Source organism: Geotrypetes seraphini, chromosome 3 (assembly GCF_902459505.1).
Source record: "Geotrypetes seraphini chromosome 3, aGeoSer1.1, whole genome shotgun sequence".
Lineage (NCBI taxonomy): Eukaryota > Metazoa > Chordata > Amphibia > Gymnophiona > Dermophiidae > Geotrypetes > Geotrypetes seraphini.
Genome location: NC_047086.1, coordinates 190,943,992 through 190,961,313, shown reverse-complemented (window position 1 = coordinate 190,961,313; position 17,322 = coordinate 190,943,992). Strand labels below are relative to the sequence as shown.

General features: G+C 42.0%; 2 protein-coding genes across 2 annotated transcripts in view; one reads left to right on the top strand and one right to left on the bottom strand.

Moving 5' to 3' along the window:
• NCKAP1L (NCK associated protein 1 like) overlaps positions 1–17,322 on the bottom strand; it is a 265,246-nt gene that overhangs the window by 215,678 nt on the left and 32,246 nt on the right. The window contains exon 2 of the mRNA XM_033938673.1: positions 10,334–10,598. Within this exon, the coding sequence (XP_033794564.1) occupies positions 10,334–10,522 (189 nt within the window). The 5' untranslated portion in view covers positions 10,523–10,598. The remainder of the gene's footprint in view (positions 1–10,333; positions 10,599–17,322) is intronic.
• LOC117356667 (methyltransferase-like protein 7A) lies at positions 4,350–6,154 on the top strand. The gene is made up of 2 exons (XM_033936214.1): positions 4,350–4,847; positions 5,855–6,154. The coding sequence occupies exons 1-2, from the start codon at positions 4,350–4,352 to the stop codon at positions 6,152–6,154; spliced, it is 798 nt and encodes a 265-aa protein (XP_033792105.1).

Below are 17,322 nucleotides of genomic sequence, written 5' to 3'. Positions count from 1 at the left end.
AGGGTACGTTACCAATTGTTGACACCAAAACGTTGAGAGCGTTGTTGTTCTGAAGAGTTGCTGTTGAAACTGGCTCTGCTGAATTTCAATGATTTCATCGAGGTATTCATCATTGACATCTGTTGTCTCAACACTAAACGTGAACGGCTGTCTCACCCATTTATCAATTAACTTTTATGGGTCCGTTTACTAAGGCACACTAGCTATTTTCACTAATGCGGATTTACACCATGGAGTTATTTAAACATCTCTATCATATCTCCCCTCTCCCACCTTTCTTCTAAAGCAGGGCTGCCCAAGTCCGGTCCTCAAGATCTACTAGCAGGTCAGGTTTTCAGGATATCCACAATGAACATGCATGAGAGAGAGATTTGCATATCAAGAAGGCAGTGCTGGCAAATTTCTCTCATGCATATTCATTGTGGATATCCAAAAAACCTGGCCTACCAGTAGATCTCAAGGATTGGACTTGGGCAGCCCAGCTATAAAGTATACATATTGAGATCTTTAAGTCTGTCCCCATTACACTTTATGACAAAGACCACACACCATTTTAGTAGGCTTCCTCTGGACCAACTCCATCCTTTTTATATCTTTCTGAAAATGTGGTTTCCAGAACTGAACACAGTATTCTAAATGGGGTCTCACCAGAGTGTTATACAGAGGCATTGTTACCTCTCTCCTACATGCAGGTTGTTTTTCCTGAGGTAATTTTCAAAGTATTTTCACTGAAATATTTTCTAAGCCACAGAGCAAGAAGTATATACATACTTTCCACAACTACAAGCACTTAGAAAATGGCCCCCTTAATATTCTGGGTGGCAAGTGGCAAATCATGCTTGAAAAGGGCAATTTTGAAATGTGCTTATCTTTCAGTTAGAAATCACAAAGTATGGAGATAACCAGGGGTCTTTACCCCCACCCATCACCACCACCACACACAGCCCCCTGAAATGTTGTAGAGGTGTTTCTATTTGCTGGTCTTCTCTGTAATTGGTTTTTTTCCTACAGTGGGTATGATATTTAAACAGTTTAAGCATATCTGAATACAGAGTTGAATTTCATCAGAATAATTCCACTTTATATGCCTCAAAACACTATTAAACTAGTCTCCCCGCCTCCTTCAAATCACTCTCACTGAGGACTATGAACTTTGGCATCTATGAGGATCATATAAACTTCTTGAAATTATGCCAACATTCAGAATGCTGCTGAACATGAAGGGGAGGAGAAAATATTTCAATTTTCCAGTAAAGTACAGAGAAGCGCAATTTTATTTTTTTTTTTGGAGGGGGGCAGGGAAGCATTGATTTTTTTACTGTACTAAAGGTTCCTTAAAACTACTAGGAATTATGTACTCAGTGCTGTTTCTAAAACTCCGAAATGTTGTTACAGAGCTGGCTAGGACTTTGTGCAGGGGAGGCAAACGCACAATGAAAACCTCACAGAACCAGTCTGCGGAACTCTGTAGTGACTTCTCTTACAGCCTGAGCTCTGGCTGCAAAAAGGCAGGCTGCAGCCTGTGCCAAGAGAATATGCTCCACCCTACCAAGCTGCTACTGTCCTTAAAACAATCTTATATCGAGACTACACTAAAATAGAAACCCCAACGATAGCCACATCCTTTAACATTAAAATTGAAGAATTCAATCTCCTACCAATAAAGGAACAAATAAAAGTTTGGCACAAAGCAACAGAACAACTGATAGAAAATATAGCTCCTATATGCACAAAAATCATCAGTAACAAAAAAATGGAAAACCCTTGGTTTACAGATGAATTACTATTAATTAAAAAACAACTCAGATCTGAAGAAAGGAAATGGAGACATACTAAATCTAGACAACATCAAATCAAATACAAACAACAAATGCAGTATTATAAAAACAAAATAAATGAAGCAAAAACTACGTATTATTCAAATAAAATAATAAATGCAAAAAATTCATCTGCTCTCTATGGTATCCTAAAACAGCTTACAATACCCAAAATTATAGAAGATCCATCCTCACAAACTAGACCTAGTGCACAAAATCTTGCAGATCACTTTATCAATAAAATAGACAAAATAAGAAACAACATTAATCCAAATACAAATCTTAATCAAGAAGAAATACAAATACAAACAATACCTACTTCCAAATGCACTAATTTCATAATACCTTCCATTGAATATCTTAAATCTCTTCTAGGAAAAATTAACGCAAAAGGAACAGATATTCATACTATTTCCCCTTTTATATTAAAACGACATTTCTCTTTTTTTGGCCCTTTCATCCGATGCATGATAGAATCTAGTCTAACTACAGGGCACATTCCTAAAGAATGGAAAGAAGCTATTATTCGTCCAAAGATAAAAAACCCTAAAGAAACAACTTAAGAAATATCAAATTATCGCCCAATAGCCAATTTACCATTCCTCACTAAACTAATAGAAAAAGTCGTATTTAATCAGATAACTAACTTCATAGAAAAAACACATATACTACACCCAAACCAAACTGGATTTAGAGCAAATCACTCAACTGAACACACAATGATAGGACTTACAACTAACATACAATACCATTTAGATCATCATAAATCAATAATTCTGATTTCACTGGATTTATCTGCAGCTTTTGATACTATAGATCATCATTTACTCATTGATAGACTTTCTTCAATTGGCATCTCAGGACAGGTTCTAAGTTGGTTTCAATCATACTTCAAAGATCGCTCAGCAAAAGTAGTATTTAATAATTCAACATCAAATAATTTCACCAATTCATTTGGAATTCCACAAGGCTCAATTCTTTCTCCACTTCTATATAATATTTTTTTGGCACCCTTACTGACGCTCAGTCAATCCATTGGATTTTCTACATTTGCATATGCAGATGATATACAATTGCTTCATTCATTAAATCCATTAAATTCAAATGAGCTAATATCCATAAATAACAAATTAATACAAATAAGCCAATGGCTTAAGGAGAACATGTTAGCGCTGAATCCAATAAAATCCTCAGTGATGTTTTTCCCTTGGAAAAAAGATCTAAAAGAACAATTTTCATCTCAGATATTATTAAACGATATTCCCCTTCAGCAAGTAAACACAACAAAAATATTGGGAGTAACCTTAGATCAAGAATTTAACTATCATAATCAAATCAGTACAGTTGTCAAAAGCTGTTTCAATAAATTAAGACTTATCAGATCATTAACAAAGGTTCTTAAACCAGAAGCACTTAACATTCTCATTCATTCCCTAATTATTTCTAGGTTAGACTATTGTAATTCACTATACTGTGGCATAACTTATAAAGAAATAAGAAGACTACAAATAATACAAAATACAGCTATAAAAATTATAACAAATTCAAAAAAATATGACCATGTTACACCCCTCCTTCAAGATGCACACTGACTACCTATTATACACAGAATAACGTTTAAAATCGTACTATTATCATTTAAAATTCAACAATCACACGAGCCGCTATTTCTGGACAGACTATTAATCCCTTACTCTTCACTAAGGACACTGAGATCAACGCAACAAAACTTATTAACCATTCCTTCTTTAAAAATAATTGGGACAAGAAGAGCAACTATATTCTCAGTACAAGCACCCCTACTGTGGAACAATTTACCAATTTATCTACGTAACGAACCATCATTAGTCAAATTCAAACGCGATCTGAAAAGCATTCTTTATAAAGATGCATTCAATACATAGATAGATAATTTCAAAAAACACAGTACTTATTTTCTAAAGAATCAAATGAGTAGGACATCAACACGGAAACTATAAGTGTTTTTTTTTTTTAATTTTAAATTTTAATCTTAATCCTCTTTTTTTTCCCCTTCATTCAAAAAGATTATTAATACTAATCTGGATCCTTATTTATTCTTTATACTAAAAATTTCTACTTTTAAATAGATTAATTATTCCTAACATTACCTTCCTTCATGAATCATTTAAAATAACCAAAGCTCTTTCTATCAATTAATTTCCTTCAGCTCTTTCTATTAATTAATTTCCTTCACAATTTTTCTCTTTTTTCTAAATTGACCCTACCCTTATGTACAAACCTTAAATGTTTTTTTTTTTAATTCATTTTTAATTAATTTTATAAATTGTATAAATTGTATTTCTCCCTTTTACCTACTTGTTTCAGTTTGTATTAATAGAACATAATGATTAGTCTGTATAATAGTTTTATTTGTATTTGTATTTGTCATTCCCTAGCTTTTACAATTATGTAATACGCATTGAAATATTGGATATTGCGTAAAATCAAAATTTAATAAACTTGAAACTTGAAACTTAAACTAGACTTCACTTTACTTTAATTTCTCAAACCATGGCACTGCTCATAACTGTCCTCAAGCTGGTTGTTGGCCTCCTGGTATTTCCAGTCTATGTGCTACATTTCCTGGGACTCTGGGATCCTATCTGTAAGAGGTTTTTCTCCTTCTTTATGAGCATAATTACCAGATTTGTCAACCATCACATGCAACTGTACAAGAAGGAGTTGTTCAGCACCCTGGGAGACTTTGCAGGTCCCTCAGGCCAGCTCACTCTGCTGGAAATTGGCTGTGGCAGTGGTGCTAACTTCCAGTTCTACCCTCAAGGTTGCAGAGTAACCTGTTTGGACCCCAACCCCCATTTCCAGAGGTACTTGGATAAGAGTTTGAAGAAAAATGGGCATGTACGGTTTGAGCGCTTCCTAGTGATCCCTGGGGAGGAAATGACCCAGGTGGCTACTGCTTCAGTGGATGTGGTGGTCTGTACCCTAGTGTTATGTTCAGTGAAAGACATAGATGCTATGCTGAGGGAGATCAAGAGAGTGCTTAGACCGGTAAGTACTGGGTACCAGAGGGAGATGTTCATTAAAACCTGCAGTGAATAAGGAAAGGAGAAAATCCAAACTGCTTTCTTTGTCAGAAATTGAAAAATTGTTTTTCATTTTTATACTTTAGAAATAAAAGCTAGAAAGCAAGGGGATGGATATCAGTTTTGTACAAAACCTACATAGTACATCTGTCACTATCTTTAGAGAGAGGAACAACTGCCTTGGGTTATTCCTGATACAGGCATCAGAACTGGGGGGAGAGAGAAAGAACAGATTACCAGCTTAAATAATGGAAGAGAGGGAGAGATCAGTGTATCATGTATCAAAGCAGGAAAAAAATTAAAATGCATAACAGAGTTAACATTCCTTGAACAGTCTCTCCCTTCCCTCTTCTCCCTACTCCCCCAGTTCTGATTTCTCAGCCCCTTTTCTCCCCCCACCTCACCCCAGACTGCTATTGCCTACTCATCCCAGAGACTGTATGACTGCTTAAATGCAATGGAGTCAAACCCAATAGTGGTGACAAAAACCAACTAGTGATGGGTTTCCCTGTGACAACCTATGTGTTCACAGTAACAGTACATGATGACAAAGACCTGTATAGTCTATCCAGTCTACCTGAAAAAGCTGCCAGAGATGCACTCACTACACCATGCAAGTTATAGTTGTTCATGCTTAAATACTGGTTGGCAATTAAAATTACCATCTTGCCATCCACTTATAAGCATTTGGGACACAATGGGGGTCAATATTCAGCCAGCAGTAGAGGTATTTTGCTAACTGCATGGGACTGGTGCTATTTAACTTATTTATAAACGATTTGGAAATTGGAACGATGAGTGAGGTGATTAAATTTGCAGATGACACTAAACTGTTCAAAGTTGTTAAAACGCATGCAGTTTGTGAAATAATGTAGACAGACCTTAGGAAATTGGAAGACTGGACATTCTAGTGGCAGATGAAAGCTTGTGGTACTAATACCAGTGCGTGCATACTCACTTATCTATTTCTAGTTTAATGCACCTGTGGTAATTATTTATTCCCGAATATATGTTAAGGAGAAATGGTCATCTAAGGGCATGCGGTATAAAGACAGCAATAATGGAAGGTTCCCTCCATTCACAGTCTTCACAGACTTCATCAGGAAACTGGCAGTAAGAATAAACATCCCAGTTTCCGGTACAAAGAGCCTGAGCCAAGGAAGACAGGCCACTCATGAACTGAGAAGCCAACAAAGGGGTATGGAGACCCTACCAGGAATCTGTAACTGTGTAGAAGACAGATGTGTTGACTACGACAGCCTGCTCGGCTAACCACCATCCCATCACAGAGAAAGCAGAGGATCCAGAGCGTCAGTGCCCGATACACAAAAAGACACATCCTCTATGGAAATGTTGAGGGTTCGTGGAGAAACCTCTAAAAGAGAAGAAAGAACTCTTGAGAAAATACAGAGTGTGCTACAAATGTTGCACTTCATCTAAGCACATGGCCAAGGACTGCAAAGTGGCCATGAAATGCACTGTTTGCAACAATGACAGACACATCAGCGCCTTGCACCCTGACAAGACCTAACCAACCTCTTCGAGAACCCCATCCTCCAAGTCAAGCCAAGGCGGGGAGGACAAGGCAGAGCGGGAGCCAATACCGGACATCATTGTGAACTGCACAGAAGTGTGCGGAGAAGGCCTCAGTGGAAGATCATGTAGCAAGATCTGTATTGCCACAGTTTACCCAAAAGAGCAACCAGAAAAGGCAGTAAAAACTTTATGTCATTATTGATGAACAATGCAACCAGTCCCCGGCAAGGACAGAGTTCTTTAAACAGTTCAAAATCCGGGGAGACCGCTACCCATACCACCTCATAACGTGTGCAGGAAAGGAAAGGAAGAAGGGGATAAAGGCGGATGGGTACATGATAGAAGCGATGGACGGCAGCATAAAAATGAAGCTACCAACCTTGATTGAATGTAACAAAATCCCGAACAAAAGGGAAGAACTCCCTACACCCAAGGCTGCCTATTATCACCCTTGTCAGTTTTGTTAGTGGCCCCCCCAATGTATGGTGGTAGGAGTTAAGTTAAAGGCGTACTGACAAACGCTGGTCCCAGATTCAGTTCCCTCACTGAAGTTTCACCAGGAAGTAGAATAATAGGCACAGCCAGAGGTGATTGCATAAAGAATATATTATAGAAATAGGCTTACAGAAGAGCAATATTTATAAGCATTACAATTAAGCATTACAATTAAGCAGAGAGCAGAGCAGTTTCCCTGCCTTACAGAGTCCAGAAGGAAGTGTGAAGTTTCAGGGAAAGGCAGAGAGAGAGAGAAAGAGAGCCAAGACCCCTCTCCTCCAAAGATTGATAGATAGATTGATAGCTAGATTGATAGAGCAGAGAGGAGGCTTTTATACCTTGGCTGAATATAGAAACCTGTATGCCCCAGTATCTTTCTGTTTAGAACTTGCAAACTGTTTGAAACAAAGGTTAATTTAATTGCTAAGGAGGGTGTGATACTTGCAAGCATGGTGATGGGATTAGTCTCTGGCTTCTTTGTTCCATGCACCTGGACCCATTGTCCTAAGCACCCTCTTAATCAGACATTAACACCTTTTAGCTAGTCATGATTCAATCAGGGCTATCAGGGATACTTAAAACATATCAATCAGGGCTACTTGAAACCGTCTTCCTGCCCTCAGGGTCTATCTGCATTTCCCATGCCAGAGTCAGATTGATATAATTTCCCATAGGCCTTGCTGACATAAGTAATGCCAACTAAAAATGTTGAATGGTAGCGACAACTAGGCTGACATCTCCCATATTTTTTTTATTTTTATTTTTATTCTTTGAAATGAGGGCAAGCTTGTGGTACCCTTCTTTAAACAGCCAGTCTGCAATTAGCAGATGCTTCTTTTACCTCCAACATTATAGTCGGACGTCCCCTTTGCTGCAGAATCTCCAAGCTATGAAGATAAACAGTTCCCATTATGAGTTCAAACCTCTGTCTTAGGTTGTATAGGCCATCAACTGGGCGGGGGACCCCCGTATGCCTATATCTTACTCGTCGTTGAGCGAGGGATGCAGGAAGCTTTTTCAGGTGGTTCAGGTATAAAGGTACCAAGATGTCATGAGAGAGTATGCAAGTATGGGATATGGGATAATATTATATCTGACCCTGGTAAGGCAATGCAATAGGCCATGCCAAATTAAAATGCTGGATGGTAGCGACAGCTAGGCTGACAGTCGGGAGGAGGCAGAGCAGGCTTGCACACCCAGCGGGGACAGGGCAGGAATGAGACTCCCTGCAGGAGCCGGCCCGATGGCTGGAGATCGCCGGACTGGACAGAGGGAGCAGGTAAGGGGTGCTGGGAGGGGGAGCTGAGAGGGGGAGCAGGGAAGAGGTGCTGTTAGATGGAGTGGAGGAGATAACAGGAAGGGAGGCCTACTGCTGCATAGGGGAAGCAGGGAAGAGGTGCTGCTAGACGGGGGAGAGGTAAAAGGAAAGGAGAAGACCTACTGCTTGGCAGGGGGAGAATGAATGGGTGCTGCTAGACAGGGGGAGACTTAAAAAGAAGGGAGAAGGGCTCCTGCTGCACAGGGGGAACAAGGAAGGGTGTTGCTGGACAGGGGGAGACTTAAAACGAAGGGAGAAGGGCTCCTGCTGCACAGGGGGAGCAGGCAAGGGGTGGTAGTGGACAGCCGAGGAAAGAGAGAGAAAGAAAGTGGCCAGGGAGAGAAAAAGAAAGAAAGAAAGACAGACACACACATATTCTAGCACCCGTTAATGTAATGGGCTTAAAGACTAGTATGAAAAATGAAAGGAACAGCCTGGCAGGGAAGGGGAGACAGGGTGCAGACCCTGGCAGGGAGTATGGGGTTAGGTGCAAAGCCTGGCAAGGAGTGAGGGGGGCTGGGTGCAGAGCCTGGTATATATTAGTACACAATTTGGTTCAGAATGTTTTTTTTCTGGTTTTCCTACTCTAAATCTAGGGTGCGTCTTATGGAGCGAAAAATACGGTAAGTGCCCCAAAGGTGCCCAAATTGACCAGATGACCACTGCATGCATTAAGGTATGACCCCCATCACACACACTCCCCTAATTCTCACAGACCCTCTCCCACCCTCAAAATATCTCAAATAGAATACATACCTGTCTTTAGAACAGCAGCATCTGGTATGAGAAAGCCTAGTAGAGCATCACACAGGTGTCTTAAGTAGCCTAGTGGATGGGCTAATGAGCCGTAGAGAGGAGGACCCAGACCCATAAGACAATCTAACCACTACATTTATGGTGGAAAGTGAGTCCATCAAAACCCTCCAAAATCCTGAAAGGAAAGGTGAGAAGTGGAGTCCCTCAGGGTTTGGTGCTGGGGCCGATCCTGTTCAATATGTTTGTGAGTGACATTGTTGAAGGGTTAGAAGGAAAGGTTTGCCTTTTTGCGGATACGATACCAAGATTTGTAACAGAGTAGACACCGAGGAGGGAGTGGAAAACATGAAAAAGGATCTACAAAAGTTAGAGGAATGGTCTAATATCTGGCAACTAAAATTCAATACAAAGAAATGCAGAGTAATGCATTTGGGGATTAATAATCGGAAGGAACTGTATATGCTGGGAGGTGAGAGGCTGATATGCACAGATGGGGACAGGGACCTTGGGGTGATAGTGTCTGAATATCTAAGGCAAAAAAAAAAACCAGTGCGACAAGGCGGTGGCTGCTGCCAGAAGGATGCTGGGCTGTATAAAGAGAGGTGTAGCCAGTAGAAGAAAGAATGTGTTGATGCCCCTGTACAGGTTGTTGGTGAGGACCCACTTGGAGTATTGTGTTCAGTTTTGGAGACCGTATCTTGTGAAGAACATAAGAAAACTTGAAGTGGTCCAGAGGAGGGCGATGAAAATGATAGGAAGTTTGCGCCAAAAGATATATGAGAAGAGATTGGAAGTCCTGAATATGTATACCGTAGAGCAGTGTTCTTCAACCTTTTGACACCTATGGACTGGCAGAAATAAGATAATTATTTTGTGGACTGGCACCGGTCTGCAGACCGGCAGTTGAAGAACACTGGGCTAAGTCGTGGGCCACACCCCGGCCATCTCCACCCAATCTCTGCCCCAGACCCCGCCCCCATAATAGTACTAATTGTAACACCATTTTTTCCATTCATTTTTCATATATACACACATAATATAATCGTATTAACAACACATAATGGTTAACCACAAAATTAAACTACACAAAGCACACTGAATGCTTCTTAACATTCATTCCTACCAGAACACAGATAACCCATACAGATATGGGACCAAAAACTAAAAGTACAGTACTAATATTAACAAACAAACCCTAAGATGCAAGATTCTGCATGCAGTACAACCCCAGAGAAAGAGACAAATGCATTTCTTCCTGAACAGACAGCAGAGGTAAATCAATCACTAGATTAAAAAAATAAAATCATTCCCCCTATCATTGTTGTCTCCCTTCCTCCATGCTGTACCTTGCCTTTTGGCCTGCCTCCTGGTGTTATCTTTGGGCTGGCTTTCTCTTCCTCAGTGCTGCAGTGCACAAAGCCGAGGGCAGCGGCACCGCTTGCATCCCGCGCCTCATCCGGAAGCCTTCTCTCTGACATCGCATCAATCACACTGTGGACCGGCAGCTGAAAAGCACTGTCTGGAGCCCGATGCATGTCCGGCCCTGTGGACCAGCAGGAAATTTCTGCGGACCAGCACCGATCCACGGACTGACGGTTGAAGAATGCTGCCCTAAAGGAAAAAAGGGACAGGGGAGATGTGATTCAGACGTTCAAGTATTTGAAAGGTATTAACATAGAACATAATCTTTTCCAGAGAAAGGAAAATGGTTGAAGTTGAGGGGTGGTAGACTCAAGAGCAATGTAAGGGAATTCTTCTTTATGGAGAGAGTGGTGGATGCGTGGAATGCACTCCCGAGAGAGGTGGTGGAGAGGAAAATGGTGACAGAGTTCAAAAAAGCATGGGATGAACACAGAGGATCTCTAATCAGAAAATAATGGTATATATTGAAGAACGAAGGCAAGAACTGGGAAGACTTGCATGGTCTGTGTCTGCATATGGCTGAGGATGGGCTGGGGAGGGCTTCAATGGCTGGGATGGTGTAGATGGGCTGGAGTGAGCTTTGACGGAGACTTCAGTAGTTGGAACCTAAGTACAGTACTGGGCAGAGCTTTGGATTCTTGCCCAGAAATAGCTAAGAAGAAAAAAATTTTTTTTTAGATTGAATCAGGTTGGGAAGACTGGATGGACCATTCGGGTCTTTATCTGCCGTCATCTACTATGTTACTATGTAGATGCCACCTGCAGCCATAAGGGCTCTTGGGGTGGGAGACGTGAGTATATTAGGTTTTGGGGGAGTTTTGGAGGGCTCACCCAAAATTATAAGGGTGTTTTGGTGAGGTACGTATAAATGTGGCAGCCTTTATGTAAAGTTCAAAACAGTTCCCTCTAAGGTAGCGGTCTCAAATTCAAACCCTTTGCAGGGCCACATTTTGGATTTGTAGGTACTTGGAGGGCCGCAGAAAAAATAGGTAATGTCTTATTAAAGAAATGACAACTTTGCATGAGGTAAAACTCTTTATAGTTTATAAATCTTTGCTTAATTGCTTCTGATCATTTCAGCTATACACAGCTGAAAGAAGTGCAGAAAGTGAAAAACTATCTAAACTTCTTAATGGCGGAATAAAAATCACTAATGTAATGTAATGTAATGCTTGGAAAACTTGTGCCTTAAGTTTCCAGGGGTCGCGTCTGCAACCGCCTTCAGCTCTCACCTCCTCCAGCACTGAATACAACTGCCATCTTACATCAAGCAGTCACCGTCAGGAGATTACACACGCCCAAGCTGCACTGCCTCATTCTGGAATGTTGCTCTACCTTACATTCTGGAACGTTGTGTGGCATTTTTGACCAGAGACGCATCCCAGTATATAAATGCAGACCATTTGGATGTGGGAGGGGCCAACATTGAAATGGACTGGCCAAGACATAACAACAGAGCAGTGGGTCACCTTAGAGCAGTGGTCTCAAACTTGCGGCCCACCATGTACTATTTTGAGGCCCTCAGTATATTACCATTGTTCTGGAACATTGCCCGCCTTACTGCTGTAACCTCACAAGCGCTTTCCTGTGTCTGTATGCAATTGTCCTCTCCACTCCACCTCACAATCGCATACAGGCGCAGGAAAGCGCTTGTGAGGTTACAGCAGTAAGGCGGGCAATGTTCCAGAACAATGGTAATATACTGAGGGCCTCAAAATAGTACATGGTGGGCCGCAAGTTTGAGACAACTGCTCTAAGGTGACCCACTGCTCTGTTGTTATGTCTTGGCCAGTCCATTTCAATGTTGGCCCCTCCCACATCCAAATGGTCTGCATTTATATACTGGGACGCGTCTCTGGTCAAAAATGCCACACAAAGTTAGATGTCTTGTTGGCCAAGACGTCCAAGTGGCCAATTTTCATTAAAAAAAATTTGGACAGCTAGGATGTTCGAAAATAGCTGTTTTTCCATATCCAATTTTGGATTTCTAGCAGTAAATGCACAAAGTCAGACTTTAACGCACTATCAAAATAACCCTCCACAAGAAATAACATAAAATCCTAGAAAAAGATAACTTTTTAATGTAGATTCTAAGTAACATCATAACAGCCCTAGGTCAGGGAACTGTAGCAAAAGTACATATGAATAACAGTGCAGTAAGCTAGAACAAGCTATAGCCACATGCTAACAGAATCCCTCACCTAAGTCATACACGAAAAACATGGACAGACCCTCACCTAATGCCTGTGTGAATTGATTCTTGTCATTAGCATCTGGTCCATTTCCCCAAAATAGCATCCTTCTTACATTTTCTGCATTGAATAACTGCCTTCCTAGACTCTCACTGGCTACCTATGCAAGCACGAATTCAATTCAAATTCTACTGTCTATTATTCAAAGCATTAAACGGCTCCGCCCCCCCTATCTAAACAACCGCCTAAACCAGATCCTCACCTCAAGACAAAGAAGAATTCCAAACCCTTTTGCCTTTCTTCCACTCAAGGGCACTCAGCGCAAAAAGATGTTTGATAACCTTCTGGCAACGCAAGCAGCAAAACTTAACCATTCCATCTCCAACCTGATGACGGCAACGGGTGACTTCAAAACTTTTCGAAAAGAAATCAAAACCCTACTTTTCAAAAAATTTATCCAGATATCTTAACCCAACCCTTCCCCCTCCTCCTAGATAAATTCTCCCCCAAAACCTCCATTTAAATAATCTCTTCCTCCCCAAAACACCAACCAAGTATTCAGATCCCTGAAATGTTACGTAATCTTATTTGTACTCTAACTGTAATCTATTTGTTATATCACACAGTAACGTACAGTCAATTTAATATCCAATTTGCAAGTTCTTCCAGAATTAATCCAGGTACCTCTCTTCCCTTGTAACCAAAAAAAAAAAAAAAAACACCCCAAAACTGTTGTAACTTCACTGGAAATGTCCAGTTAGCTCTTTTGTAATCCGCCTTGAACTGCAAGGTATAGGCGGAATAGAAGTCCCTAATGTAATGTAATAACATACAGCATTGGAAGAGCAGCATTAGTAGATTGCATGCATCCAACATAAGAGAATCTATGGGGGGCCTATGATAGATTCTGACACAATTTGCACCTTGGTATATTTCAGGGTGTGATCAGAGGAGTGGCCTAATAAGAGCAGCATGCTGGGATCAGAAGGCTCAGGTTCAAATCCCACAGCAGTTCCTTTTGGCCTTGGGCAAGTCATTTGACCCACTATGCCTTGGGAGAAGGCAATGTCAAACCTGTTCCCGCCCCATTATCATAACAAGGGGATGGGGTCCCACACTGTGTGGTTACCGAGAGTCAATTCAGTTGAGGGTTTGCTTTTTTTTTTTTTCCCACTTATTTTTGCTTCAGGTTGAGTGGTTGTTGGAAGATCAATTTTGGTAGAGCGCAGAACATCTCTTTTGGTAATTCATCTGTAGCTCTTTTCTGATTTTTCTCTTTTTCCACCTCTTGATTATATGTTGCTAGAAGGAGGATTCTCACCTAGATTTTCTTTTCTAGGCAGTGGTTTTTCCCTGGGTGGGTTTTTTTATTTTTGGTTTTCATCTTTCTGCACATCTAAGTGGTTTATTCATAACAAAATATACTCCATAGATACATCAGTAAAGAAAATAATCAAACAATAGGCTTTGAAGAAGAAATTCTAAAGCACAAACAGGGGACACTTCCAATGGAGGAAAATTTATTAACATAACAAATGCCATACTGGGTTTACCTAGTTCAGTATCCTGCTTCCAATAGTGGCCAAATCCAGGTCACAAGTATCTGGCAGAATTCCAAGAATCTTTCTATCCTCAATGATAAACAGTCACCTTCCTGAGGTCTACTTTAATAGCAGTTTATAGACTTCACCTCCAGAACTGTCCGACCCCTTTTTTAAACCCAGTTATACTATCCGCTTGTTGCCCTGAGTGAATATTATGCACTGAAAGCAAGGAGTAGTGAATATATTCCCCATGACTGCAAGTAAATGGTGTAGAAGTATAAAAGCTTTGGAATTTGCAGTTTAAAATTATCGGTGCTATGTTTTACTGTGTTCTACAGTTGGAGTGTGAGCTCCTGACCTATGAATGTGTGCTAAGCTGCCTGCACCTGGGTTTCCAAGGGAACTGGAAGGTAGGCGCAGACAGACACCTTTCAAACTGGTTTCCATCAGTTTCCAGAAGCCAGTGTAATGTGATCTCACTGCAGATGAGTTGCACAGGGACAGAAATCAAACCCATCCTTACCCATCCCCGTAAGTAATCTCTTCCATCCCCGCCTGTTCCCATAGACTTCAGAAGTAGTTATTTCATTTAATTATGCTACTGAATTAAAGGCTCTGGTAGAGACCCATTTATAAATAAGCAGAGACACTTTATTAATTTGGAAATATTAATTGGGAATAAATACTTTGTAAATGAGTCTTTGCCAGAGCCTCTAATCTAATATAATAAAATGCTAAGCCGCGCATGCGCACTCCCACCTGCGTGCGTCCGTTTTCCGTGAGATGTAGGGCACCTTAGGTAGGAGTGCGCATGCGCGCTTACGTCACCAGCCGCCGATGCCTCCACAAGCCGACTGCAGCCAGCCGCCGATCTCCGTTCCTCCAGCGGGTGGGCGGAGGGGTGTCTCGGAGGAGAGGGATCGCGGCCGCTCAGCGCCCCCACCGAGGAGCCCAGCAACTTTCCGCCCCGGCTCTTAAACTGACCTGAGTCCTTTGCCATCCCCCCCCTTCCCTTCCTGCGGGCCCGACTACCTACCCGGCAATTCAAGCAGCGTGTGCAGGAGTCTTCACACGCTGCTTCGGGGCCTTCTATTGCCCTGATTTGCTCTGCCGTGTCTCTGATGATGTCATCAGGGACGTGCCAGAGTAAATCAGGGCAGTAGAAGGACCCGAAGCAGCATGTGAAGACTGCTGCACACGCTGCTTGAATCGCCATGTGTAGTCGGGCCCACGGGAAGGGAAAGGGGGGTAGAGGAAACACTAATGTTTCATTTGTAAAAGCTTAAAAACAGAAAAGAAACAGATACAGACCTTAACATAGCTTCTATTTCATTGCAAATGGAGATGTGCAGCTGCATAATGCTGACCTCATTGTGAGATCATCAAAGTGCATCTGCAAGGGAGAATGTCACAATTACCGTATTTTGTGCTCTATAAGATGCACTTTTTTCCCAAAAAATTGGTTGGAAATAAGGGTGTATCTTATAGAGTGAATAAGGGAACTGCTGCACAGGGAACTGGTGTGGGGGGTGGGAAATGGAGGGGGAGGGAATGCTGCTTTGGACAGACAGACAGAGGGAGGAAGGGAGACAGAAAGAAAAGAAAAAAGACACAGGGCAGGGAGATACACAGAAAGACAGGCAAAGGGGGCCAGGGACAGAGACAGATAGAAAGAAAGACAGCGGGAGTCGCGTCAAGGAGGGGTGCTGGATACGGTAGAGGGAACTTTTCCAATGGGTGCAACTGGGCGGCTGTCGGGACCTCTGATCAGGGGCAGAGCAAGGTAAGTGTATCATAGTGATAAGAAGGAGGAAGGGGGGAGTAAAAGGAAGGGATGCCTAATGCTGGACAGGGGGAGAAGGAAAGAGGTGCTGATGGACAGGGGGGGGTGAAAAAAAAGGAACCGAGGCCTAATGTTGGACAGGGGGAGAAGGAAAGAGGGGCTGCTGGACAGGGGGGGTAAAACAAAGGGAGAAGGGCTGCTGCTGCATAAGGAGAGCAGTGAAGGGGTGGTGGTGGACACAGGGGAGGTAAAAGGAAGGGAGAATGGACAGGGGGAGCAGGCAAGGGGTGGTGATGGACAGCCAAGGAAAAAGAAAGACAGAAAGAAAGAAAGCGGCTAAGGAGAGAGAAAGAAATAAAGACAGACACATACACATATATTCTAGCACCCGTTAATGTAACGGGCTATAAGACTAGTGTAAATATAAAATAAAAATACTCCAGCTGATGAAGAGCCTCAAGCCATGTCAGCTGAAGACTTCCTCTGAAGGTGGCCAAAACTCCCTTTTGCCAAGCTTGGTAGAAGGGAGTTCTGACCACCTTTAGAGGAAGTCCTCAGCTGAATGGTATATGGGGATCTCCATCAGCTACAGCAAGGGTCAGGAAGTACTTCAACACTGGAAAAATAAAACCAGAAATTAATTTCCTTTCTGTTGAACACAATACAAAAAAATTGTGATATGAAAAAGGAGAGAGGAACACAAGTTTCTGGATGTCCAAGAGAAATAGTTTATTTTTAAAAATCGCATTAAAATCAAGGTAAAAGCAACCTCAAGGTGAATTAGGTACAAATTGTGTCACTGATGTAACATGCTTACAAAGGTCCGAGTTCTTTCCCCCCAATGGGATCCTGTGGCATGACCTCTCTCTCCAGCTCCTGATTCCCTCACTTACCTCCTCTCCAGAAGCTGTAACTTTAAATCTTTGAGCAGCCAGCAGTGACAATGAGGTGAACCTGCTGCTGTCGGCCTGCCCTGGAAATCTTCATTCTGCAGCAACTTTCTGTTCACGCATAGGAGGGATGCTACAGAATGAAGGGTTCTGGGGCAGGCCAATGGCAGCAAACTCACTTTGTTGCCATTGCCAACTGCCCAAAGATTTTAAAATTACAGCAGCCAGAGGAGGTGGTAGACAGGGAGTCAGGAGTCATAACTAACTCTTTGGACCTCTGATCGCCAATTTTTGAGGGGGCCATGGCCTCTTTGCCCCCTGTTCCTACACCTGTGCTTACCACACTCCCCTAATGAAACAAAGTATCTTTTTCCCTCCCTTCTCACACAGCTCCTGTGGGTGTACTACCTTCCTCCAGGTCCAGACGCACTTGTTCTCTTCCGATTGTGTTCTTTCCCACATGCAGCCTGAGGCTAACCCAGAAGCCTTCCCTCTTATGCATTT

Excerpts from the sequence above, each read along its gene's own strand:
- LOC117356667 (XM_033936214.1), top strand. The coding sequence starts at position 4,350 with ATGGCACTGCTCATAACTGTCCTCAAGCTGGTTGTTGGCCTCCTGGTA. Across the intron at positions 4,848-5,854 it reads TCAAGAGAGTGCTTAGACCG|TTTAATGCACCTGTGGTAAT; the intron begins GTAAGTACTGGG and ends ATCTATTTCTAG.